Source organism: Podarcis melisellensis (assembly GCF_964234715.1).
Source record: "Podarcis melisellensis genome assembly, chromosome: 1".
NCBI classification, from domain to species: domain Eukaryota; kingdom Metazoa; phylum Chordata; class Lepidosauria; order Squamata; family Lacertidae; genus Podarcis; species Podarcis melisellensis.
In genome coordinates, this window is record NC_138528.1 from 102483875 (window position 1) to 102509445 (window position 25571).

Sequence of the window (25571 nt, forward strand, 5' to 3'; positions counted from 1 at the left end):
CGGTTTTTTGAAAGTGCAGATCAGCTGAGACCTCAGCCAGAGGCAAATTATCTTCATTAATACTATTTGGCACTCGGTTGTTACATGCATGAATCTGGTGCGATTACGTTTATCTGAGTGGCTCAAGGTCAAAGCATTTAGGAAAGTCACAAGAAAACAGGAATACTTTTTATAAATACTTATCACTCTAATTGGGCTATGTGCGAGTGTGCCAGCACGAGAGACAAACAGACAACACTGGTGATAGCACCATTACCTGTGGAGGGGAAAAGAGCAGAGGCCACAGCAGGGAAAATGGAATCGCCCTCTTAATAAGGGGGCTTCACTGTTGCCAATAATCTGATCGGGTCTCCATTTGCTGGATCGAGATTGATCTTGTGCATTCATTAGAAGTTTGTGTGCATGGCTTCTCACTGAAGTACAGATATGCGTAAAGGTCTACCATTATATGGTTAACTGGATCAGACATGCACATTTTCAAATTCTTCTGCACAAGGATGGGATCTAGACAACCATTTGGGTAAACAGAAGGCATTTCTGCTCGCAACACTCTCCCCGATTACTGCCAACCTTCTGATCTAGATACAGCCCCACATGCCACATCTCATGCCCAGAGTTTCACCTACTCTCAGAAGCTGGAGAGCACCCCGTTGTGGGGGCAAAACTCCATTCACGCTTCTCTGAACCCTACCTACACATGCTGTTCAACCACAAATGGATACTGTATGTAAAATGCAGCATACTGATGTTTTCCGTTTTAAATCGGAACCAATTTCCTAGTCCGTGCGGGAGTCCTTCCTAGTCCTTGCAAGGCTCCCCAGTGGGTGAACAACATGAAACGGAGTCAGAAGGCAAGGCTAGATTCAGTACAGCAGCTGCCAGGGTCCACTGCTGATGCCTGTTGTGAGCACCCCTTTAAAAAACAACCACCACCCTAACACCCAGACTGGTTATTTAAACTAGCCACCATTTATATTTCCCAGACAATGATCCAAACATGGCATTCTTCTAGGGCAACGTGCCAAAATTAAAATAATGACTATAACAAACCAACAGGCACCATCTGGTGTACCAATGTCACCAGGTAAGCTAACCAGGGCAAAGCCTCACCAGAGTGTAGACTGCCTAGGGTCATTCAAACCTGCAGCCAGATTGGATAAGGGCCATGTATAAAAGGGTTTCTAACCCAACAGCTGACGTGGCTCAAGTTAAAGGGAATCAGCACATAATAAAAATAAGACACTCTACTAATATGTTTGTTAAACAAGTTTTATTTGCCCAAGTCAGCCCAAACATGTTGTAGACAAGAATCTGGATGGATATTTAATATGATCAGATCTCCAATTGTTAATACTGACGGTTGCTTGAACATAGTATCGTGTAAAAACACCCAGAAAGTATTTTGTGGTATGGGAAGAAAACATAAGTCTGAACATGGACAAGCAACCACAACAGGAACTTCTTGAACAGTACATATTTGGAAGGCATTCCACCAATTCCAGTGCTCCGTTTCATCCCTTTTCCTTTCACCAGTTAGCTCAAGAGCAAAATAATTTAATCTACTGCTATGGAAGGATTATTATTCCAAGGGAAAGACAGTCAAGCCTTGTACAAACTAAATTTATAGCAACGAAAACTTGGTTATGCTTAACATTGTGAAACACTGCAAAACACTTATCTTGAGAAATGATGCATAGATAATAAGGGAAAGGTCTTCAGTTATAGCATGACATAGCCATCCCTTAGCTGGCAATCTTTCAGCAGGTTATGCTAGATGTTTGCAGGGCATGGAAAGGGTACAAATGAAAACCAAATAAACACATAAAGAGCAAAAGATTTAGAAGATTAGCCATTTAAGTATTTATTGGGGTGGGGGAGAAACACTGGAATGCATATAGATGCCAAAGTCTTGGGGAACTTATTGTTAATTTTATGTGTTAACCTTTTTTAAAAAAGAGGAGGAGGAGGAGGAGGAGGAGGAGGAGGAGGAGGAGGAGGAGAAGCAGCTTGAGTCAGGTGGCAATATGGATTGGACAAATGCCCTTGGGCAACATTCAGATAGGGAAAAACATTTGTATACAATTTAAGGTAACAAAATGACCAAGAAGAAACTGTACCTTATTTTAACACCCATGAAACAAAGCACAATACCACCCTTATTACAAACTGTCAGAATTTCTACTTAAATAGTTAACATGTGAAAAGCAAAGGATTTGCTTTTAATATAAAAATAAGTGTATGCCTGCAGTACATTCTGAAGTCCATTCAAATCAATAGCTAAGCACTCATTGATGTCAATGGAGTCTGGGCCCTATGGAAATCTGTAGTCAGTTCCTTTGGCAGCATAATTATGATCACACCTCAGCAATAAATAATGTTTTAGTCTAGAAAAGAGAAGAGGGAAAGATGATCCCATTGTCACCAGTACACTAAATACACATTTTCAACATCTGAATTTATACATATATACAACCTGCATAAATGTATTGTAAGATTACAGCAACTAGCAATAATGCAAAATGCAGCTATGTATAAAATTTCACTGATTTTTTTTTAGAGAATGAATATATATAATGTTGTGTATAAAATATCAGACAAGTGGATATATATACACACACATACTATTTATATATTATATATAAAGCACAAAATACCATGAAAAATGTTGCTTCAGCTTAACATCAAATTTGGGCACCACTTAATGTAGTATCAAAGATTGTGAATCAATAAAAACTGATTATGTAATTTATTAATATGAAGGAGTTACATACTCATCAAAAAGTCTTCTTTTCATTTATCAAATGTTTGGGCTGAGAGAGGTGGCGGCGGGGAAACTGGGCCTGCTCTTAATAAGGATTCTAAAAGAACACCTTTTGAAACTAATTCAGTTTTGAATACAGAAAAGGCTAATTTGAGCCCCATTTCCCATTCTATACCATTTCTAGACAGAAAGGAAACCACCATGGTTAGATGATCAACTAAGCAAGTGTTCCAGAAGAAAACACACACACACACACACACACACACACACACACACACACACACAAAATTGGTCCAAAATGGAACTGCAGCTGATCACTAACATGCTTCTGAACAGCCTATTTAGCACCAGTATAGGAAGTGAAAGGGCCACTCGACAATAGGCAGGTTTGAGTTAGACAAACACAGACCTCACTACGAAATAACAGGTATTTGTACAACAGACGGTGCATATTTCAGAAGGGCTCTGAAATCAAAGTATAAATGCCTTTCAATTTTCGTGTGTTCCATCATTACCTTTTGCTCAGGCTAAATCAATAGTTCATTTCACTACCCACCCTGCTTGCAGAGTACGGTTCATCCATATGTAACCTATAAACAATATATTAAAGATGATTATGTTATATAGCTGGGTAAGTAAATGGTCAACAAGGAATTAATGAACCTACAGAAAACACAGGATCTTTCCTTTCATTTTCTGTCAGGGCAGGAGTCTTTCTGATCCCTGAACACTGCAATTATAGTTTTGCATGATATTTATTTTAGATGCTTAACTCTTAAAAATGTGTATTTGCTAGTTGAGGCCAAGAAGATGACATCTGCTCCTAGATCGCTGCTTTGAATAAATTGTGGCATAAATGTTGTCTTCCCAATATGAAAGATTTCTCTTTCATGCAAATAAGTATTCAGCAAAACCACTGAATGAAAGCAGAGAGAGAAGGCAGAGCAAAAGGTCTAGTTCCATCAGAGTAACTTGTGCTTGGAAATTAATTTACATACTAAAAATGCAATCTTGAGACTCTTCTCTTCCTAGACAGGGAATAAGAACTACTCCTCAGCAATAAGTAGCACTAGTTTTCTGAGAAATGCAAATAAGAAATCCAATCTGGCAGAAACCATAAAAGTCCATTAACTGCTGTCATTCAAAATTTTCTTCTCCCAAATTTACAACTGCTTTATTGTACAATCATAAAATGCAATCTGTTAGGATGTTCTAGCAGGGGTGCAAACTGAAAAGCAAATTAGCTAAACTAATTGGGTTTCAAGATACCACTTCAGACTTAAAGGTTCCATAAAAACAATGTCATTAATAAACTCTGGAAAGAATGAACAGGAAGAGATGCACATATAAACTTGCTTTCAAGCTTTTTCTTATGAAACGTAGCACAAGGAAAAGTTACTCTAGAGAGGCTTCATTATAAATAGGGAGCAGAGCTGATAGACCACTATGCAAGGCAGGGTGTTGAAGGCCTTTTAACACATTAACAGCTCCCCTTATTTAAACAGCTTTGCAAGAAAAAAAAGAGAGTGTTAAATTTGAATTAACTTTTTGAACTTTGAAATTGCTTGGCTGTCTTTTCCCTTGAGCAGAAGCATCCTTTTAAATCAATGGAGGGACAATTTAAATGACAAGGGTCAGCAACATCCCAAACTGTTTTCAGGAACAGACTGCATTTTCACAGGAGAGGCTGTTGATGGTAATTTGTTCGCTGCTGTGTAAGGGAATGAGGTGGAACTGCTGGATAGCATGTTCCTTGAGGCAAACTGGAGGCATTGTTCTGGTATGTGAACATATCCATAGGCATACCCATTTGTTGGGCATAAGGGACTGTATTAGGAGGCGGAAGGCAAGAATTCTGGTTCATGTAAGCAGCAGTGGATTCTAGACCGGTGCTGAAATACAAAAAGGAAAGGAAAAAAGGCATTTTGTCAACACCCAAAACAAACGGCAACCCTAGAAAGATTACACCATTTGCAAGACGTCTTCATTACAGCTTTGTTGATGAAATACCTTAAATAAGCTGCCTGACCAGGCTGAGAAGTTACTGAAGAATTTATAGTTGGCGGCAAGGACCTCAGTGGACCAATCTGATCACTTCCTGGATTGTAGCCTTGAGGAACACCATGAACCACATAGTTCCCACTGTGAGGGTGCATGGGATAGGACTGCAATGGAAACAGAACAACATTACGAGTCTGAAATTGCACAGCTAAAAAACCAAGAAGGGGTAGCACACACACGAAAGCTATGGCCAGTTTTGTATGTGGCAAAAGCACTGCACTAATTCGCAGGAATTGTTCCTTGAGGGAATAAAAAGAAAGAGTAGGTATTTTATAGCACAGCATCAAGGTCATTATTGCACCATCATGGTTCAAGCAGCTTCCTCTAAGCTTCTATCACGATGTGGTGGTTATACACAGGCTTAAATCCTCACTCGGTCACAAGATTTGCCAGGTAACCATAGGGCAGGCATCGGCAAACTCCGGCCCTCCAGATGTTTGGGACTACAATTCCCATCATCCCTAGCTAACAGGACCAGTGATCAGGAGTGCTGGGAATTGCAGTCCCAAACATCTGGAAGGTCAGAGTTTGCCTATGCCTGCCTTAGGCAATCATTTTCCCCAAATTAATCTGCCCCACAAGGTTACTATGAGGATAGAGTAGGTGGGAAGAAAACCATGGTTGCTGTTCCAAGCTCCTTGGAAGAAGAGTAGGAAAAAAATCTAACAAATAAAATATTCAGGTCTTGTTCCAACAAAAGCCATATTCTACTAGTACCTTAAGGTGATAACCATCTAAACCACACTCAGATTGAACCCACTGAAATAAATTGACTTATCCAATGATTTCAGTGGGGCTGCTCTTAGTATAACTGTTAGCCCCTTAAGTATAGCTATCACTGGTTTTTAATCCTCATGAGGAAGCAGCATTATTTTCAAATGAGAAGAATATTAGAATTTAAGATGTCTAATACTCATAATTTCCTTTACATCACCCAATATAATCAATCTTCTATCATTTTTAAGAGTTCACTGCAATACATAATAGCTAAATGCATCATCTTTGATGTGGCAGTTACCATGGTAACTATTCTTTCCACACCGATTATGTAAAATCCACCTAATATATGCAGCCACTCCCCCCCTTTTTTGCACTTAATTATTGCCTGCACATTTTCCTCTCCCCACTCCCTTAGTTCATTAAAGCAAACGTGAGTGTTTGGAGTGAATGTTAAAGTTATTTTATTCAACACACAGAGAACTTGTAGCCCAAAGGAACAAGCAAGAGAAATCAATCCTTTACTGGACAACATTACTTTTGTCCTTCTGAGATACGCTTCATTTTCAAAAATCTCAACACTACAACTCAAAACATGTGCACCAACAGATCTCTTTTGTTTTTCTTATTATTTGGTGTCAACATAAAAACATTGCAATGCTGGTGTATCACCCAAAATTTTGTACTGCAGTATGCCTAATTCCTAAGTCCCTCTATCAGCTACCCCACAAGCCTTTTAACTAGACTACTCATCAATGTAAAGTTTGAACAAGTAAATCTATCCACCTGATTTGCAAAGCTACAATGAAAACATGTTTAACTTGGAAAACTTACTGGCTTGGATCCTATTTTGCAACACCCCATCCACCCAACTGTAGCCCCCCAGGAAGGAGGTGGTGTAAAAACAATTATTTTGCAAATACAGTCATACAACACAATCTTAACCATGCCTACTCCAACTGAATTCAATGGAGCTTATTCTCAGAAAAGCGGAGTTAGGATTCAGGGGGAGAAACACAGAACCTGCTCCCCTCTTTGGATCCAAGCCTACAAGAAATTTACAATTAAAGCATTCTCCGAAATCTGTTAACTATGTGATATGGGTTAAAAAAAGAAAAATAGCTGTGGGAGAAATAAATAGTAGTTATCAATGCTGTTTTGCTTAGGTGTATGTTGACATGTAATGCAGCAGGATTCAGAAACCTTAAAATCTTAAGTTGTTAATGGAACAGTGGCCCTCACTCACAGTGCAGCAACTGTTCTTAAAAGAATCCTTGCTAGACAGGGACACTGACCTGCACTGGAACACCAGCGGACGTGGGTGGATAGGGTGCAGATGAATGCATCTTCGAGTATGAGGAATACATAGGCGCTTCATTCATCAGTTTGTTGTAGAGCTCCAAAGCTTCCAAGGCTTTAACATTTAGTTCAGACAATTCCGAGTGCTTCCTAGTTCAAAAAGAGTGTTAAGTCAAGTGTTTGCAGTTATGCACTTGTCCGTGTGCTAGACATTAATGTGCAGCCTGTGATGTTAAGAAGTGACTTGGAAAGGTGTTTGCTTCCCAATACCAAGTCTAAGGAGGAGTCTCTACATCATGCTTCCCTGCAACACATCCAACCCTTTGCTCAGTTCCCATAGTTATCATGCAGCCTTCTTCCACCGAGTGCCTTCAGATGTTGTAGACCCCAACTCATACCATTGCCAACCACTGCCCATGATGGATTGAGGATGGTAGGACCTTTAGTCCAAAGTATCGAGAGGTTCCTGTGTTGGCAAAGGCTGCTCTACAGGATACATGAGCTTCCTAAAGTTAGCTAGCAGTTTTACACAAGCAATTCCCAGAACCGTTTAAGTAAGAACTTAGCTATGCACCCCCATGATACTTCTCCATCAAGAGTTGAAGTTGAAGGCCATGACAGGAGACATGACTGTTAAATCTGCAGGAATTCTAAATTTCAACAGCTAAGTTTATAAGTTATCCAAACAACATTAGGGGGTGAGGGGTGGGAGAGAGAAGATGAAAATAATTGGGATTTATATCTGTTTCCAAAAGACCAAAATCCACTTGGTTTGTCCTACTGATAGCGCTACCCCCATAGTTAATATCCCTCCCCCATTATGCCTTCATTCAACACTCAACCAAATTGCAGGAAGTGGTCACCTGCTGGGAACGCAGAAACAAATTAAGATGACTAGACCTACACGATCTTACAGGTGGGTTCTAGTAAACCCACAAAGAGTCCCACATTCCAAACCTATTTGCAGCCTGAATTGCAGCTTCTTCTTTGCTTGTGCATGGCCTAAGTACAACAAAGCTAGTGTCTTGTTTCAAGCTTCTAAACAAGTCTGGATAAGTTGAAAGAGGTCTATAGAGAAAACATGAGTCTTAAGTCTTCTATGTGCTGCTTAAGCATACATTCCCATTTTACTCACACGTATTGCTCGACTGTCTTACCTATCAATTTCTTCTAGTTTTTCATCTATCATGGGACTCATCTGTTGGCAGATATCTGAGAATATACAAATATTGATATTTGTTCAGTTAAATGTTCATAGCTGAGGAGACTGCAAGCGATATAAATGGGGCTGATATGCATTGAGATGGGGGAGTCTCACCTCCCACCTTTCTCCCAGACTGCCACTTAGCTTATTGAACAAAGGACAATGGATTCTGGAATAGGACTGCTGGCACATTTATCGGCAATCAAAAATACCTTCTAAATCCAGGAGATCAGGAGAATCAGGTTTAGGGTCCGATGGATCTATGCTCTGGAGTAACTGTAATGCCTTATCCATCTTACTCTGAAAGAAGAAGAAAAACATCACTAGAAAGGCATGCAGAACTCTTAGGACTGCAAGTTCCCAAACTCAGTCAAAATTCAATAGCTTCTTCAAGGAAGTAGTATCTAATGAGACTTTGTACTAGTTGAAAGCAACCACACACCTCATCTATGTAAACGGGCTCCGGCTCAGCTTTTGTAACTTCTTCTGTTGTGTCTTCAGCAGAAGAACTTTTCTCCACAGTTGCAGCTAAGAGAACATGATAGCATGAGTTTCTCAATCTAAAATGTTTTCCAAGCAGTTTGTTTGTTTGTGTTTCTGAATCACTTCCCAATAAAACAGCCTGAAGCAAATTAAAACCAAAAACACCCAACAATAAAAATGCCTATAAAAACAAATCCAAGTTCAATACAGCTACAGGCTAGGATAGAAATCTCTGCTTAAGTTTTCCTACATGCAGCAACTCTTCACACACGGAAAAATAAGTTTTAAATTCTGCTCTTGTGGTGTACGACACTTATTTTAAAACACAAATGCACTGAGCTCAAAACCCAGATGGCAAATTAAAAGCCATTTCATATCATGACTTTTAGCAGTTTGACTTGTGATAGTTCAATGTTTTCGTTTGGCAACACCAAACTTTTTGATTAGGTTGCAACAGAGCATTGAGAACCATCTATTCTCACATTTTCATCCCGCCTCCATCTGTGGCTTCACAGCAAGTGAAATAGTCTTGTCTTGAAATAATAATGCCACTGACAAGACATATGGGAAGTTACTGCTCATAAAAATGCAAGATCTTCTGTCATATTGCATAGGGTAAAAACGGTTTAGCAATCAGAGCACAATTAGGCATTGTGAGTCAAGAGGATTAGAGCCAATTCCCAGGGTACTTAGTGACTTTGGACAAGTCATTAAATTTCATGGTACGTTCCCACATCAAATTGGGATAATACTTTATCTGTGACTTTTAAAGTGCTTTTAATACCACCTTTTTTTATTCAGCTTACCTGACTCAGGCTCATCGTTTAAGTTCGAGGTCACAAAATTAGATGGAAACAATCCTATTCCTCTGTGATTTTCTCCTTTCCACCAATTGGCATCACTGAGCAATAAAGATTTACATTTTATTACACAAAACAGTCAACTGCAATATACTGTCCCTCACCTGTTTCCCTACAAATCCCTAGGATAGGCTCTTAATTTACAAGTGAAGACTTTCTATAACTTGCCTTCTGCCATTCATAGCTCCATTAAAGTAAAGCCACAGAAACAAACCACAACCCCTTGCTCTGCAAAATAAGCAAAGCACTGTAGGGACAGATTTGCAAAATGCCCAGCATCTGCTACAATGTACCAAACTGACACAAGAAAACACTTGAAAAAGCCCTCCTAAAAAAACCTGTAGAAGCAAAAGCCTAAATATTTGTTCTCTGTGTGTATTTGACACTGTTTTACTATTTTCTCTAATGTTTAAATCTCATAAGTGTTCTCTAAAACCTCAGAGGTTGAAACAAATGAAACAATGAATGAATGAAACAAATTCAGTTAAGTCATTTAATATGCAATCCTTACTATGCATTCAGGTTTATGAATTAGCATGTAACTATAGCTGTTTTACATGTGTTACAGAGCCTAGGGCTTGCTGATCAGAAGGTCGGTGGTTCGAATCCCCGTGAAGGGGTGAGCTCCCGTTGCTCAGTCCCTGCTCCTGCCAACTTAGCAGTTCTAAAGCATGACAGTGCAAGTAGAAAAATAGGAACCGCTCCAGCGGGAAGGTAAATGGCATTTCCGTTCGCTGCTCTGGTTTGCCAGAAGCGGCTTAGTCATGCTGGCCACATGACCCGGAAGCTGTCTGCAGACAAACACTGTTTGCCTCTGTATTTTTGTTGGAAGCTGCCCAGAGCAGCTGGGGCAACCCAGTCAGATAGGCAGGGCATAATAAACAACAACTACAACAACAACAACAACAACAACAACAACAACAACTACATTATTAATATTTAAAAGTCCCTAAGAATACTGGAGCATGTTGCCCAACAAACTATCTTCTGCTCCTCTGCCCAAGTAAGGGCATCAGGATTAGGGCATTAAGAACAGCAAATTGAACCCAGCCAATTTTGCCAGTACTGGCATTGCACCAGGTCTTGAAGACACACCTCATTAGACAAGCATTCCTCTGAACTTGAACTTCCTGATCTAATTGCTTTAATTGTACTTTTAAACTGCTTATTTTGATGTATGTTTTAAATGCTTTGAAGGAATTGTTTCATTGTGTGTTTTAATTATGCATGGGCATTTCATAATTGATTTTATAGCTGTAAACTGCTCAAAAGCCATTGAGGCATGTAAGCAGGGCACAAATAAATAAATAATCCACCATAAAGATTAATCACAATCTGAGGTTCAGACACAACTATAAACCAGTTAGTTGAAAATGGCAGGTGAAAACGCTTTCTTGCAGCCACACAGAAAGAAAGGGGAGGGGACATCACACAAGTCTAAGGCTCATGAAAGTCGCCATGCTTTCCTCCGCAAGACTTGAGTGAAGCGCTTTTAAATCAGTAAACCTCTGGAAGCACCTCACTTTTTTAAAAACAACACAGTTCCTAAAGAACACTTCTGGTTGTGGCAATAAAGAAATGGCTCCATGAGCTGGGATAGCTACAGTATCAGTCCATATCACAATCCAGAACATTTCTATTTCAAATGCTGTATTAATTTCAACAGAATTTCTATCCAAACCAATACTGCAGCCTGGTGCTTTGGTTTGGCTTCAGAGTGTCTTCCTGCAATTGAAGAACAATCCTACGGATGAAATTCATTTGGGCAAATTTCCTCTCTTACAACAGGACCTGCCCCTCTTCTCCCCCTACCTGCGCTCCCCCCCCACATCTGGGCCAGATGATTGGGGCTCTCCAGAACACAGATGCCAATGGATGACACCCTTTGCCTGGGAAGCAGGGCAAAGTAGAGTTGTAGAGTTTAGAGATGAAAAGATGAATGTAAGCTAATCTTGCCTCAAAGGGTTCCTTGTGGTTTACACACACATGAAGATTCTGATCAAGCACAGAACCCCCTTGTATTTTGAGAAGAAACCCATCACAAAGATTTAATAATTTATCTAAATGGTTTTTGGGTGTCCAAGGAAGTTTTACAATGATCACAGGGTTCAAAGCATAATGAGCATACAGTAGTATGACATACACGGTGGTATCCAATGTTAAGTCATATTCAGAGCAGATCCAGTGAAATGAATGGGCATGACAAATTTAGGTTCATTGATGTCAATGGATCTATTCTTAGTAGAACTTTGTCGGCTACAACCCGTACAGAGTAGTAGTAGTAGTAATAATAAATGATGATGATGATAATGATGATGATGATGATAATGATGATGATGATGATAATGATGATAATAATAATAATAATAATAATATAATATATTACTTATACCCCACCCATCTGGCTGGGTCTCCCCAGCCACTCTGGGCGGCTTCCAACAGATTAAAAACACATTAAAACACCAGTCATTAAAAAACTTCCCTAAACAGTAAATAAATTTAGTTCAGCAGCCCTCTCTATAGATAGGTCTCAAAGTATAACATACCTGTCGTCCAAAACAACAATGATATCTCCACTCTTAAAGGTGAGTTCATTGTCCTCGACAGCTTCAAAGTCATATAAGGCGCGCACCTTTCTTGAAATTTTCTGATTGCTTGAGTGAACTTCTACAGGTGGGTATAAAGGTTTTGTTTCTGTTTGTTGTTTTTGCTCTTGCAAAGATAATTCAATAGCTATGGTTTGGAAAACAAAGAAATGCCTTTTATAATGTTCCAAATAATGATGAAATGTGTCAACAGCAGTTTTATTTTCTACCATAAGGTAACTAGTTATTTATTTATTGTTAGGGATATTAATAAAATGCTATACACTGCAATGATACCATAGTGGTATCCAAAAAGGAGGGGGGAGGAATAATAAAGGTAAAACCCAGATAAAACAGTTTTCATAAAAACCTCAAACATTTCAACCTTAATAAACTTGAGATCCCTTCCCAACATCTAGCTCCTAGGGTCCAAGGCATGCAGAGATTCTAGCTCACAACTGCGTTGCATGGAGCTTATTTTTTAATACAAGGCTCTCTGAACTGGGTACTAATCCCAGCACTGAGTTAAAAGATGATGTCTCAGAACCCCTCTTAAACATGCTCAAGAAAACCTAGTAATAACAAGGCAGCAGCTTATTCCGAACTCCTCACATCACACAGGGATGATAAGGCATTCGAACTGTAATCTCTATCCCATCCAATGTGGATGACTGAGGGTTCTCTGGCGGACAGGGGGCATTCTAGATGGTGGAGATAGCACTATCTAAAGGATCCTATTCTTTTTGTACCTGTGGGAAGCCATGGGGGGGTGTTACTGGGTTGTTTTTGTTTTGATTATGTATTTTGTGGTTTTATATTCTGATTTTATCCTGTGAACCACCCTGAGACCTGTGGGTGTAGGGCGGTATATAAATTTAATAAATATTAATAACAACCAAGGCTATAAAGGTTGTTGATGCATAGTGTTATTTTTTAAAAATAATAATATTATAGCTAGGAATAGTTGGTCTAAACTGGTTACAGTTTATCATACAAATACTTATAATTATTACACAATCTCAAGTATTACTCAGATAAAAAATTGAATTGCAAATACATTAGCAATTAACTAAGTATTAGTCAAATGTCTGGTAAGCAAAATGCTCATTGGAAAACTTGACTGACTGAGCCTGCTATTTATAATGATCTTAAAGAAGCAACAGGAAATAATCTGCATGCAGGTTCTTCAACAGGGCCCATAATAATATATAGTAAGGACTAAAAGCCCACAGTTTGCAAGTCACTTTAAATTGATACACCCAAAAAATAGTGCATACAAATTGAAGTTCCAGAGCTTCTAGCTACAAACTGATAAGTTGATGGAAAAGTATTAAAGTATTCAAAACGAAACGGCAAAAAGATGTTCATTAAACTTGAGTCATAACCCAGTATTTCTCAAGAAGGCTACTCTTGCGAGAACAAAATGCAAGTGGGGTTAAATGTACACAATATAATTTTGTGTAAATTAGCTGAATTACTCCAGCTCACAAAGAGCTTCTTAAGTCATTCACCACTGCTATGAGCGTAAAAGGTCTCAGACCTCAAGCTGCTTTAGAAACTAATTGTCAGTTCTTGACAACTAGCAAAACAGAATGACAATACAACAGAAAATTGTTAGAAGAGACAAGCATCCCAAGAGCTCAATTGAAGGGAAGAATAGCGCCAAAAGAATATGCATTTTCTGAGGTATAAAACTTGAATTTTCCCTACTCCTCCCCCCTTAAGAAAATAACTGCTCACTCTTCTCTCTGTCTTCCATTTCCTAACCCATTTACACCTCATTGTTCAGTCTTCTTTAAATGGAACATGTTGTGCATTTTAGGCATCAAAACACATCTCCAAGCATAAGCTTAGAAACACTTTAAATGTTATATTGCTCAAGATACATGGTGACTAATACTTTACCTTTAGCTATATCTTCATCCTCTTTGTTTTTGCTTGATGATGCACCATTCTTGGCAACAGCTGAGGGACTCTGTAAATGTACTGGCAATATTAATATACCACACCAAGTGGAAAAAGTTCTATATTTGCTTGTACTTTAAAAACAGCGGTGTTACTGATATAGCTGCCCTGCGATAAGCATTTTTAAAACTTGTTTAAAACAAGAAAGGACTGGAATCTCAAGAGGTGTTAGGAACACAGATTTTGGATAAGAACTCTTATCTCAACTTTCAGCATTTCAGTCACAAGATAATGGTATATACCGTCTCTAGACAAAATGCCAACTCAAGCCTCAAGAGAGTTACACCTAAGGCTAAGTATTACGTGAATGAGTTTGGACTCGTGTGCTTGCTCGTACCGGAAAGAGCGTCTCCACCCCCATCGTTCTGCCCAGTCACTGAGGTCCAACGCCGAGGGCCTTCTGGTAGTTCCCTCACTGTGAGAAGTGAGGTTACAGGGAACCAGGCAGAGGGCCTTCTTGGTAGTGGCGCCTGCCCTGCAGAATGCCCTCCTGTCAGATATCAAGGCAACAAGCAACTATCTTACTTTTAAAAGACATCTGAAGGCAGCCCTGTTTAGGGAAGTTTTTAATCTTTAAGGCTGTACTGTGTTTTTAATATTCGGTTGGGAGCCACCCAGAGTGGCTGGGTATGTATGTATGTATGTATGTATGTATGTATGTATGTATAAATAAATTTATTGCACACATCAATTTGATCCTTGGCTCCCTATTTTGAGGGTACTTCACGAGTTCAAAGCGCTTCATCTACATTATCTCAGTAATTCTTACAAAAACCTTGTAAGGCAGAGTCAGTATTTGGTACTAGCATCACAATGCATGCAGGTTAGCCCTGTCACAAGTAATACTGATCCACGATTCCCCCCACTCCAAGCACCTTTGCTCGCTGCCTCCAGAGTGACCCAAGTCAGTAACAGAGTAAGGAGAGCAGACCTTGAAAAGTTTCCCTCCAAAAAATGCATTAGACCAGAGTATTTCTTCAAAATGCATTGCTTTCTAGCACCTGCTGATGTCCTTCTCCTGTTTCTTTTGCCCTGTATGGCAAATAGTTTGTCACACATACTGATTTTTCATAGCGCTACCACAACCCACTCACCCCTTCTTTTCACTGAGGTTTGGAATTCATTAGCAGATCGATAAGGCTACATACAATAAACAGCAGTCGGTGGGGCTTGGTTTTAAAGTTCCCACTATATGCATCTGCATTCATCAGGGTCATGAGTTTAGCTATGCTACAGTTCTCCATCTTGGCAATAAGGATCATAGCATAAAATTATGTTGTTTTAATAGCATTTCTTAAATAATGGAGTATATTTAGATATTTATAAACTAGCCAGGAAATAAAAATCTTTTTAAAAAGATGAAATATACATCTTTTTGATAATAGTTTATTCAGATGCAGGGTAAAATTCTGTCTCGCTGTGAAAACCAGGCATTTACTGAAAATCAAACATGTCAAAATATTCTGTGTTTTACTTAAAATGTCCTCACGTATCTGCAAAATTGTAAACATGCCGAAACAGATATAACTCTAGCCTCTTACCTGTGATGCAGAGGTAGGAAATGTAACCCCTTCTTCCTTAAGAGATTTAATAGTTGCTGATATTAGACTGAACTGTGGGTCTTTCTGAAATTCTTCTGACCATTCAACCATTAAAGCTTTTAACTTTTCACATACTTTAGGATGACCCTAAAAAGACACAAACAAGCCCGGTTTTATAGCACAATCTACAAGGCAAATTTTGATTTTTAAAGCGTTGTGGCTAGGATCCAAAGAACCACCCAAATTAGCTCTGAAGGCCTGAGGGAATTGGGGGCTTGCGCCACACCTGTTCTGAAACTGAAGGGAGTTTAAAAAAAAAAAAAGAAATTGTGAAATGGTGTAAGGGTCTGCTGCTTAAGGTGGGGAAAGGCCCCCTGAAGGAAAGAAATGCCATTAGGCACGGCCAGGTCCTTGGCTAAACTAGCTCTTTGGATCATGGCCTATGTTTAAATTGCCTCGTATTAAAATCTAGAGGTCAATGCAGCACTGATAATATGTCCACAACATGTTCACATATGCAATAGCAGCATGTAGAACTGGGGTGTGTGTGTGGGTGGGTGTGATCTGTTGCTCTCCATCTTCCAAATGGGGCATATTGTTGCTGCTTACTGAGAGGGAATGGGACATGGCAGGAGTAGGGTGGCTCAGATGCCACAGCAGAGCCAGTTCAACAGGCCCAACACTGTATTCGCACTGGGCCTGCACTGTGTTGAACTCTCTGCTGCAGCAGCAACACACTGTATTCAGAAGACGGGTGAGCAACACGGCCCTGCTGGCTCCTGCTGGTTATAAATACCACTATTCGGGTTTATTATGTGTTTACGTGCAAATATTTTGCTCTTCCGGCTCTACTACTGTGCAGGGTTAAGATCTACCTGATTTCTCACGGTCTGTCATTCCTGCATGACAGTTGTCAATTCAGATACTGCATGTTACGGTTTCTTCATTGCAGTCCATAATGGAATACTGCTGTGGAAAATCATTTCATGGTTTAGTCTGTTCCACTCATCTCTCTGCCCTATCAATTCTGTTTAATTTGTCCCTTTCTGCTACCTAAGTTAAATATCAGCAGTGTATTGGACAGATGCATAGACACCATAACAATGAATTTCTCCCCATTGGCTTTTATTAAATATGGAGCATATTAGAACCTTACCTTGTTTATAATAACTCGTACTTCACTGGCAAAGTCGCGAGAGCAGATTTCTAAGTGAAAAATCTTTCCACAGTTTGAAACACAGGCTCCCAATAGCTAACAAGTAAGATTGAAGGCAAAAATTAGTAGATGAAAATAACCACATAAAATAACAAGATGTAAGCAGTGACGAAGGTATTGGCCATAACAAAGATTTACTACATCATCTACAGGTATTAAATAGAATTCAAAAGCAATCATCTAGTGGCTCCCTCCCCACTCTCACAGAGCCTTATGATTAAAAAGAACTGTTTTAACCTTTTTCATAAAATAAGTATGTATTATACTTACAGTTAGTGCCTGCAGAGCAACATGGGGTACCTTGTGATTTACTCTCTTCAAAATGGCTTTGAGGCAATCTTTTGCTCTAGATAAAACAATATCATTTTTCAGACTCTTATTTCAATCACTTAATTCGCATGCTGGCAACCTGCAGGCCTATTCCCCTCCCTCCCCCAATCTTCCTGTCACTGCCACCCAAAGTTGGGCACCTGCCCTGACCACCCCCTTCTTCTGACACCTAGAGTGACCTTTGGTTGCTCTGTGCAATGGGAAAGACATCCCATTACTTTGTGGACTCCAGGGTTTTCTCTCTTGGTTGCATTGAAAACACGAAGAGCTGACGGGATGGGGGTGGGCAGCCTTAAAAAGAGCAGAGTTGAAGGTGGAAGGGCCAGCATCTTCCCACTTCCTTCACTCAACTCTGTTCTTCTCAAGACTGGTGGCTCCCTCCCCACTCTCACAGAGCAGACCATGGAGTGGAGAAAGAGAAGGGCCATCAGGCAGGCTGTGCTTGCCTGCTCAAACCTCTTTCTCTGGCACTGACGGGGTGAGCCTGCAACATGAAATATGTGGGAAACAGTGGCAGACATCTCTCCAGGTCATGTGTATGTGAGAGAGAAGAGGGAGAGGACGGAGTGTGTGTTTGTGTGAATAGTGATGTGGGTGTACGCGCTTGTTTGAGAAAGGAGTGCAATCTGATCACACACACACACCCCCGACTACCTTCTCCAAAGGAATATCAACAAGATTGCCCGCACTTGACTTAACTGAAAAGGAGACAGGAAATATTGGAAGGAAAAAGACACTGAAAACCAAAGTTTTGGAACACAATCCTACCACTCATGTTGCAAAGGCTCCAACAGCCTTTTTTCCAGACCTTCAAATTCTGCAGAGTCAATGTGTAGATGGGAAGCTGGATCACACCTATTAATTACCTATTACCTATTAATTACCCCCTTCTTCCACACATTGATAGGATCTGTGTTCAGAAAGCCTACACACCAAAGGTTTTCTCTGTCAGTCAGGAGATGTATCTCTGCTCCCCTTTCACATGCTGATCCGATACAGAATTTGAAGGTCTGAAAAGGCTTCATCTCTCCTCTGTCTTTTGGCTGCTTTTTAGCACTTGCAAAATTGTAGTTTTAAGTTAGGCAGTGCTATTTGCCACCAGAAGGTGGACTGCTAAAAAAAAAAAAGCAATATCATTAAACACAATTTGGTATACATTTTTAGCTTGCTCAAACAGAATAGGTACCAAATGCTTTCAAAGCTTGAATAAAGCACAGTCACATCCAAGCACACATTTTACTTCTTCTTACAATTTAGTCTGAAAACAAGCAAATATATCTTGCATGCATTTTTGGTAAAAAATAAAAATAAAAGCTGCCAAAAAGAATGAGAACCAAGAGTCCAAGAGTTCTGGAAGACAATTACAAGGAAAAAAAGTTCATCTAAACAACACTGGCATTTATTGGAAACTCTAGGTTAAAAAAATTCTGCTACTTCACAACAGAAAGTGAATTTACTTAACAACCTGGACAGTTTCTCAAGTGACCTAGTTACATTTTCTCTTTGCATCTTAAATGGATCTGATTTTTTATACAAGATGAGTTTTAACATAAGCACATTACTGTGTATACCAGCCTGAATTGACTGGAATGAATAGAGCTACCTATCAGATCTGGGCACAGGAAACACAGATTACTCAGCAGAAACATAAAATGACATTCAGCAAGAGCTGGCAGACAGGACGAAGTGTCTTACCCATTAGGAGTGCTTCCAACTTTGTCACATATATCCATAATAACTCCCCAGTCTTCAGCTGTGTTGTACTCATTTGTGGCTTTTTCTATAAAGAAAAATAGTGCTTTGAGAATCAACACCTTTTCAAACACATAGACTCTCTGTTAGAACTGCCACTAGCAAAACAACTGCTTTTTATTCTGTATATGCTCCCAAAGCTATAAACTTCAGAAGCAGTTTTTTCGTTCCCACCATAAGGACACACACATTTCTCAGCGTGATGGAAAAAACCTCCTCACAGAACTGCAGTTACAAGGTCATCATTTTATGTGATCTGTTTAGTCTGAAAAGGCATATCTTTCATACCTCCTTTACCCAAGTGTAAACATATGAAATTTTGTACATTAACTCTTTAGAGGTGGGTACAAGTCTAATGTATCTGCTATTCATATTTTTTTCAACCAAACTGTAGGATGGGCATGTCTAAAAAGCAGCTTGCAGCACAAGTATTTCGTTTTTAAAATCCTCAGTTCTTTCATAATATAATGGAGAAGAGATTACAGCAGGATTGGCTTACAGCAAGTAATGTTGTTGCCTTTAAGGCAACAACTTAAAACTTCTTAAACGTATTTACAAATCAAATAACTACTTTGCATCTTAGGGAAGCGCTGGAGTTAATTCTCTGCTTTGTGGAGCTGGAATAGAAGCTGAAAGATGACCCGACCCACCTCCTACAGTTCTCAACTTCCCTGAGAATCTGTTCTGGAGGGTTCAGGACTACAGGAGGATGGGGGAAATTGGCAAAGATCACTCCCTTCCCTTTAATGGACACCTCCTGCTGGCTCCAAAGCACTTGCACAACAGCATGAACGGGATTCAACCCATTTATTGGGCAAGAAGTAGGGACAAAACAAAGCTTGAACAAGCACCAGCACTGGCTCACAGAACTTTGTTTAGAGCTCGGAAATCATAGGCAAATAAATGAGGCATTTCCCTTGTGAAAACTGTAAATTCTCTTGAAATTGCCGTCTGTCCAAGCGATGTGTGATAGACTCTCAAGATGTGATCTGTGTGTTTGTTAACAGACCCCTCCTTTACAGCAACTTCAAAGCATAGCACTGCCAACCATTGCCAACAGCATCAATGGTGTCCTCCCAACTCCGCTGCACTGCAACTTCCATAATTCCGAGTTGGAATCCAACAACATCCAGAAAGCCAGATCTTCCTTATCCCTAGTCAACAGCTGTAAAATGATATAGAACGATCCATTCCATAATTTTGCACTGCCCCCTGCTATCAAAGAAGGGCTATTAAATCAAGGGCTATGGGTCAGTTGTAGAGCACCTGCACTGCATGCGAAAGATCCTGGGTTGGATTAATTCTCAGTATCTCCAAGTAGGGATAGACATAAACCTCAGCAGAGACTCTGGAGACCTGATGCCAATCATGCTGAGATACATGGACCAATGGTTTAACTCCATCATAAAGGAGCTTCCTCTGTTGTTCCTCTGTTAAAAGAATATCAGAAGCTGATTTGAAAATGAGTTTACTTCTCTTTGGTTGTTTTTCTTTTCTTTGGTGTCCTCTGCTCCGGGCTGTTATTGGGGTCTAAGGATTTCACATGCACAAAGGACCCTGAATTGGTGGAAGGACCCTGAGTGAGAGGCAGGGAAGGGAAGACCTCCCAGGATGAGAGACTGGGAGAAGAAAAAGTTCCCAGGTGAGAGTTGGGAGGCTCCACCACTTTCTGAGGGTGACAAGGGTTAAGAGCTACCTTTGAGAGAGGACTTTTATGTTTTCTTTTCTCTGTTTTTGTATTTTGTATTATATTAGTTTCTTTTAGCTTATTGTATTATGAAAAAGCTTTAATAAAATATTACACTCTCTCTCTCTCTGAGTTTCAGAAATAAGTGTATTCATGTTTTGCCTTGATTTTTATCCACCAATTTTCAAATCTCATGCTAAGGCAGTAAGTTCCAAGCTGTACAGCACAGGAAATCAAAGGCTCCTGTGTGCCTGAAATATCCACCCACAAAAGTAGGTTGACTGTTTTATTTTGGAATGTTTAACCCTCTGGTCTTGTCTCTTCCTGATACAGTTCCTGCTGCCCTACTTCTGCATCCAAGTCATCCCCAATTAAGAAATGTAACACAGGAAATGCCAATTGCTTTGCTGCCTCAACCATTGCTCCAATCAGGAGGCGCATGAAGAACAGTTAATTCAAGCAGAAATATTAGGGGTGGTACTCCTAGGAGAATAAAGAATTCTTATCCATTCTACAAGTACTGTAAATCTTTTAGGATGGAGGAGTAAACCATACCCCCTATTTATGCATTCAGAAAAAAGTGAACTGTGCCATAACTACCAGAAGCTCAGATAACAGTGAGACCTGATGGGTAGCTGTGTTGGGGAAGGCCCATACATTGTAAAATCAAACAATTAGTACTTCCATTAACTTCAACATACCCGATTAAGATAGATAATCACAGAAAAAGGGGGGGACGCACTGAAAGCTAACAAAATTATCTTGTACTAGGAACTATCACACTTTAAATAAATGTATGACTGAGAAAGGCTCTACCGTATTTTTCGCTCTATAAGACACACTAGACCACAAGACGCACCTAGTTTTTGGAGGAGGAAAATAAGAAAAAAATATTCTGAATCTCAGAAGCCAGAACAGCAAGAGGGATCGCTGCGCAGTGAAAGGAGCAATCCCTCTTACCGTTCTGGCTTCTGAGATAGCTGTGCAGCCTGCATTCACTCCATAAGATGCACACACCTTTCCCCTTACTTTTTAGGAGGGAAAAGGTGAGTTTTATAGAGCAAAAATTTGAATAAAACACTACATGTACATTTGTTCCCATTTCCAATGCTTCCATGTTTGTGCTTGTCTCTAGCAGAAATTTTGGGAAGTACTGTACACGGTTCCTTCCCCTGACTCAGCTGTTAAGACTGTGCTCATAAAGCCATATTTGCAATGATCAACTATTCAGTGGGTAAAGGAGAGAGAAAAGGAGATCAACTATCAATGCAGCATCCCTTTCTGTGTGTGGTACCTCACTAAGCTAGGGCTATGCACACGGACACCTGTTTCTTTGCACTAACTGAAGTTGGAACTGCCTTTTTTAACAACATGCCTGCCAGATGGAGAACCATGTTAAACTTGTGCAGTTTAACAAGATACTATGCAAATTAGCATGGCAATGCATACTTATAGGGATCTACTAGGTTTGGAGAAAGAACCAAAGATAGCCGCCAACACATAAAAGGTGTCTTATTGTATGACAAAACAAAAAATAATTGTGAACCAATTACTAAAGCATACACTCCTGACTAGTTTGCAACAAGTTATAAAAAAAAAGACTGCAGGTTTCAACAAAACACATCCAGATGATCAGCATATTTAAAGCATTCACTTTTATACTAAGTGATCTAGCAAATTTGCTAGTTTCTGGTAATTAATTCAATTAAATATTCTAGTCTCCCATAATAGAAATGCCAATTCACTCTTCACTTAATTCAGGTATTCTATATTATCAACTCAGTATGTATGCAATCAGCCAGTGCCAGTGTGGTGTAGTGGTTAAGAGCGTTAGTCCCGTGATCTGGGGAACCGGGGTCGCGTCTCCGCTCCTCCACATGCAGCTGCAGCTGCTGGGTGACCTTGGGCTTGTCACACTTCTTTGAAGTCTCTCAGCCCCACTCACCTCACAGAGTGTTTGTTGTGGGGGAGGAAGGGAAAGGAGAATGTTAGCCGCTTTGAGACTCCTTAAAGGGAGTGAAAGGCGGGATATCAAATCCAAACTCCTCTTCTCTTCTTCTTCATCATCATCATCATGAAAAAGAGCTGCTTAGCCTAAAGCAAAGGTTGTTGAACCATGTATATTTTTCTGTAAGGACATAGGAACCAACAGGGTCCTATATCTGACATGAAAGGTTGGCAGGTTTCCAGATTGCTCTATTATATGCATATAAAGCAATCTCTGTATAACAGAAAAGGAATGGATCATAAGAGAATGCTTTCCCCCAACTACAGTACATTACTATCTTTTCCGCTCTCATGGTGTTTTATGAAGAGCGAGCAAATCACTTAACTTTTTTGTTTGATGTAATTGGTGTATGCTTTTAATAATGTTGACTGAAGAAGAGCTTGTGCCAGAAATCAAAGTCCATCTGCGTTCAACTCCCTACATATTAGCCTTATGCTAGGAAGCTCAACAGCTGAACCTCTAGCAGAAGAGAGCACTGTCATCCATGTATTTTGGCTCCCCACATTTTCTAAGAGTATCTGAATTACCATCTACAATAGACTATTAAGATATCCAATTCCTCTGTGATTTTTAAAGAACCCCTTAGATCTAAAAAAAAATTGTCAAAAACAATAAACTTCAGTACAGTGCACGCATACATGTGCAGGGAAGCTACAGAAAGGATTCAATATTATTTTCCTGCCTTATACATTTTTGTTGAAATAGTGGTTTCAGAAACACACAATTTAAAATCCCATTGCAGATGCTACTAGAGAATGTGGGAAGCAATACTTTTTTTCCCTTTAGGCCTAAGTTTGAAAGACACACAGAGGTTAATGCCACTAATTTCACAACTTTTACAGCACAAGACAGCTTGTAAAAAAGGTGCCTGTTCTCAGGTTTCAAAATATCTACCAACCAGGAATGACAAAAGCAAGCAGCTGATCACAGCTGATGTCACTGTAAATGAGGAGAAAAGTGTCCTGTCATGTCTGTTGATATATGGTCTGTTGACTAATAAACTCCAGGTGTAGTGTTCCTTCCAGATATGTTGAGCTTTTAATCATGGCATCCAAATTATTACCAAGACCACTAACAATATTTATTTAAGATCCAAAACACATTTATTTGACAGAGTGAGAGACAGTACAGTGAAAGTACAGGAAGGCACAAGGTTAAGATTAAATCTCTAGAAGTCTGTTTTTGAATAATTTAACTGTACCTTCGCACAGAAGGCAAATGAGTGCAAGCCTGGCCTCAATACTTCCAGAGGTTTTGGTACAAGCAATGTCTTGCAATGTCTAGGTTGTCAAACCAAGGTCAGCCATGCAAGACTCCCTGCCTATTTCCCCAGTCCCCTACTCTCGGTTATCTGAACAGTTATGTCAATATGATATATTGGGAGAAGGAACTGCATGAGAAACTGCCACATATCTCTGTCTCCAGCACCATTATGGACTGAATGCATATGAACGAAGCGATCTAGTAGTTTAACTGCTGGAACTACCCGCCAGGTTAAAACCCTTGTTCGTCTTAGAATTTCAGCAAGCTATTAGTTCTCAGTTCCAGTCTTGCACCATGGTGGTGGTGATGGACAGTGTTAGAAATGGAGATATGAAAGCTAGGAGCTAAACGGCACCTTAAACCTGGGTTATGGGCGCAACAACAGAACGTCTAGGCATGATTTTTTGTAACAAGACTACAAAGCTGGAAATGAATGAACTGCAGCTAAAATATTACGGTTATTTTTAGGTCTTCCCCTGCCTATCTCACCAATATTCTTAAGAGGGTCTCTTCTTCAGTTTTTGGAGAGTTGCTGGAAGTGAGGAGGCAGAAAAAGGTCCTCCTTTCCTTCCACTCTACAGTTTTAATCTGAAATGTTAGGTGCAAAGCTCAGAAACTGCTGGCGCTCATGAAATTCCCAGTCCCAAAACCGCGCCTAGAACAATGGGTGATTGGGGGGAGGGACTTTTGCCCTTACAGTGGTACCTCAGGTTAAGGACTTAATTCGTTCCGGAGGTCCCAACTTAACCTGAAACTTTTCTTAACCTAAAGCACAACTTTAATGGGGCCTCCTGCTGCTGCCGCATCGCCGGAGCACAATTTCTGTTCTCATCCTGAAGCAAAGTTCTTAACCTGAAGCACTATTTCTGGGTTAGCGGAGTCTGTAATCTGAAGCGTATGTAACCTGAGGTACCACTGTGTTCCTTTAGGTAGCTCACAGCCAACGACATATTTAATAGAAGGAGACCAGCTCTGGGGAATAAACGAACGCGATTCCTCTATGTATCTAAGAAACGGGCCAAACAATTCCCTAACGCAGGGAAGAGGAATAACTTCACCGCAGCTTTGAGCGCCTGCGGACATTCTCAACCCCCCACCAACCCCTCTTATATTTAAGAGGTGCCCGCTTCCACCCCGGCATCGATCCCCAACATTAGACGCCCCTCTTATTCGCCTGCCCAAGACTGAAACCTCAACGCAACAAAAACTTCCCGAAAGGTCTCTAGCGGCTTCCTTTAGTGTTTGTAACCCAAAACAATTGTGAGGGCGGGGGGGGGGGGAGAGGAAAGGAACGAGGGAGCCCAGGGTCGCGCCCCTCGGCCTTGGTCCATACGAGAACCCCCTACCCCCACCCCGGGGACCCCCCCCCACCCAGGAAGCGCTGTTGCAACAGGAACTGCCGGTTGTGTCACCGGGCCTCTTGCCCAAGAGAGCCTCCCGGGAAACAGGGATCGCCGGGTTCAATCCTCCCTTCTCCCTCCCGGCCCCGCCCCGGGGTCAGCTGCCTCGGCGCGGCGCCCTGGAGCCCCGGCCCCTCTTTCCCGTGGACACTTGGGCTGCCTGCTGAAGCCCGGCGACCCCTCGCGACCCCGTTTTCCCAGGCGGAGGGGGGTGGGCGGCAGATCCCACCCGCCGGGACTCACCCACATCCTGCTCGAAGGGGTTGGAGGCGAAGAGAGGCATGGTGGCTATTATAATAATGGCGGCGAACGGCGAACCCTCCGGGGCGCTCGGGCCCGGCTGCTGCCCCCAGGTAAGGAAGCGACTCGGTGCGCAGCTACCCCGTCTCAGCACAGCTCCGCCCCGCCCTCGGCTCCCTTTCCGCTCTACTTCCTGTTC

At 40.7% G+C, this 25571-nt stretch overlaps 1 protein-coding gene across 2 annotated transcripts; it reads right to left on the reverse strand.

The window, feature by feature from the left end:
* Positions 1-1255: 1255 nt before the first annotated feature.
* STAM2 (signal transducing adaptor molecule 2) lies at positions 1256-25558 on the reverse strand. Of its 2 annotated transcripts, none has more exons than XM_081903116.1 (14): positions 25376-25558; positions 18718-18802; positions 16963-17038; positions 16633-16728; positions 15477-15623; positions 13876-13945; positions 11932-12052; positions 9332-9426; positions 8485-8570; positions 8255-8342; positions 7996-8050; positions 6835-6988; positions 4772-4926; positions 1256-4653 (listed from the first exon to the last, which is right to left on the reverse strand). In XM_081903116.1, exons 1-14 carry the CDS (start codon positions 25413-25415, stop codon positions 4437-4439), a joined length of 1485 nt encoding a protein of 494 aa, XP_081759242.1. In that variant the 5' UTR covers positions 25416-25558; the 3' UTR covers positions 1256-4436. The 2 variants fall into 2 exon arrangements, with proteins under 2 accessions (XP_081759242.1, XP_081759241.1); XM_081903115.1 differs by having other exon boundaries at positions 11932-12118; positions 25376-25557.
* Between the last annotated feature and the right edge of the window lie 13 nt (positions 25559-25571).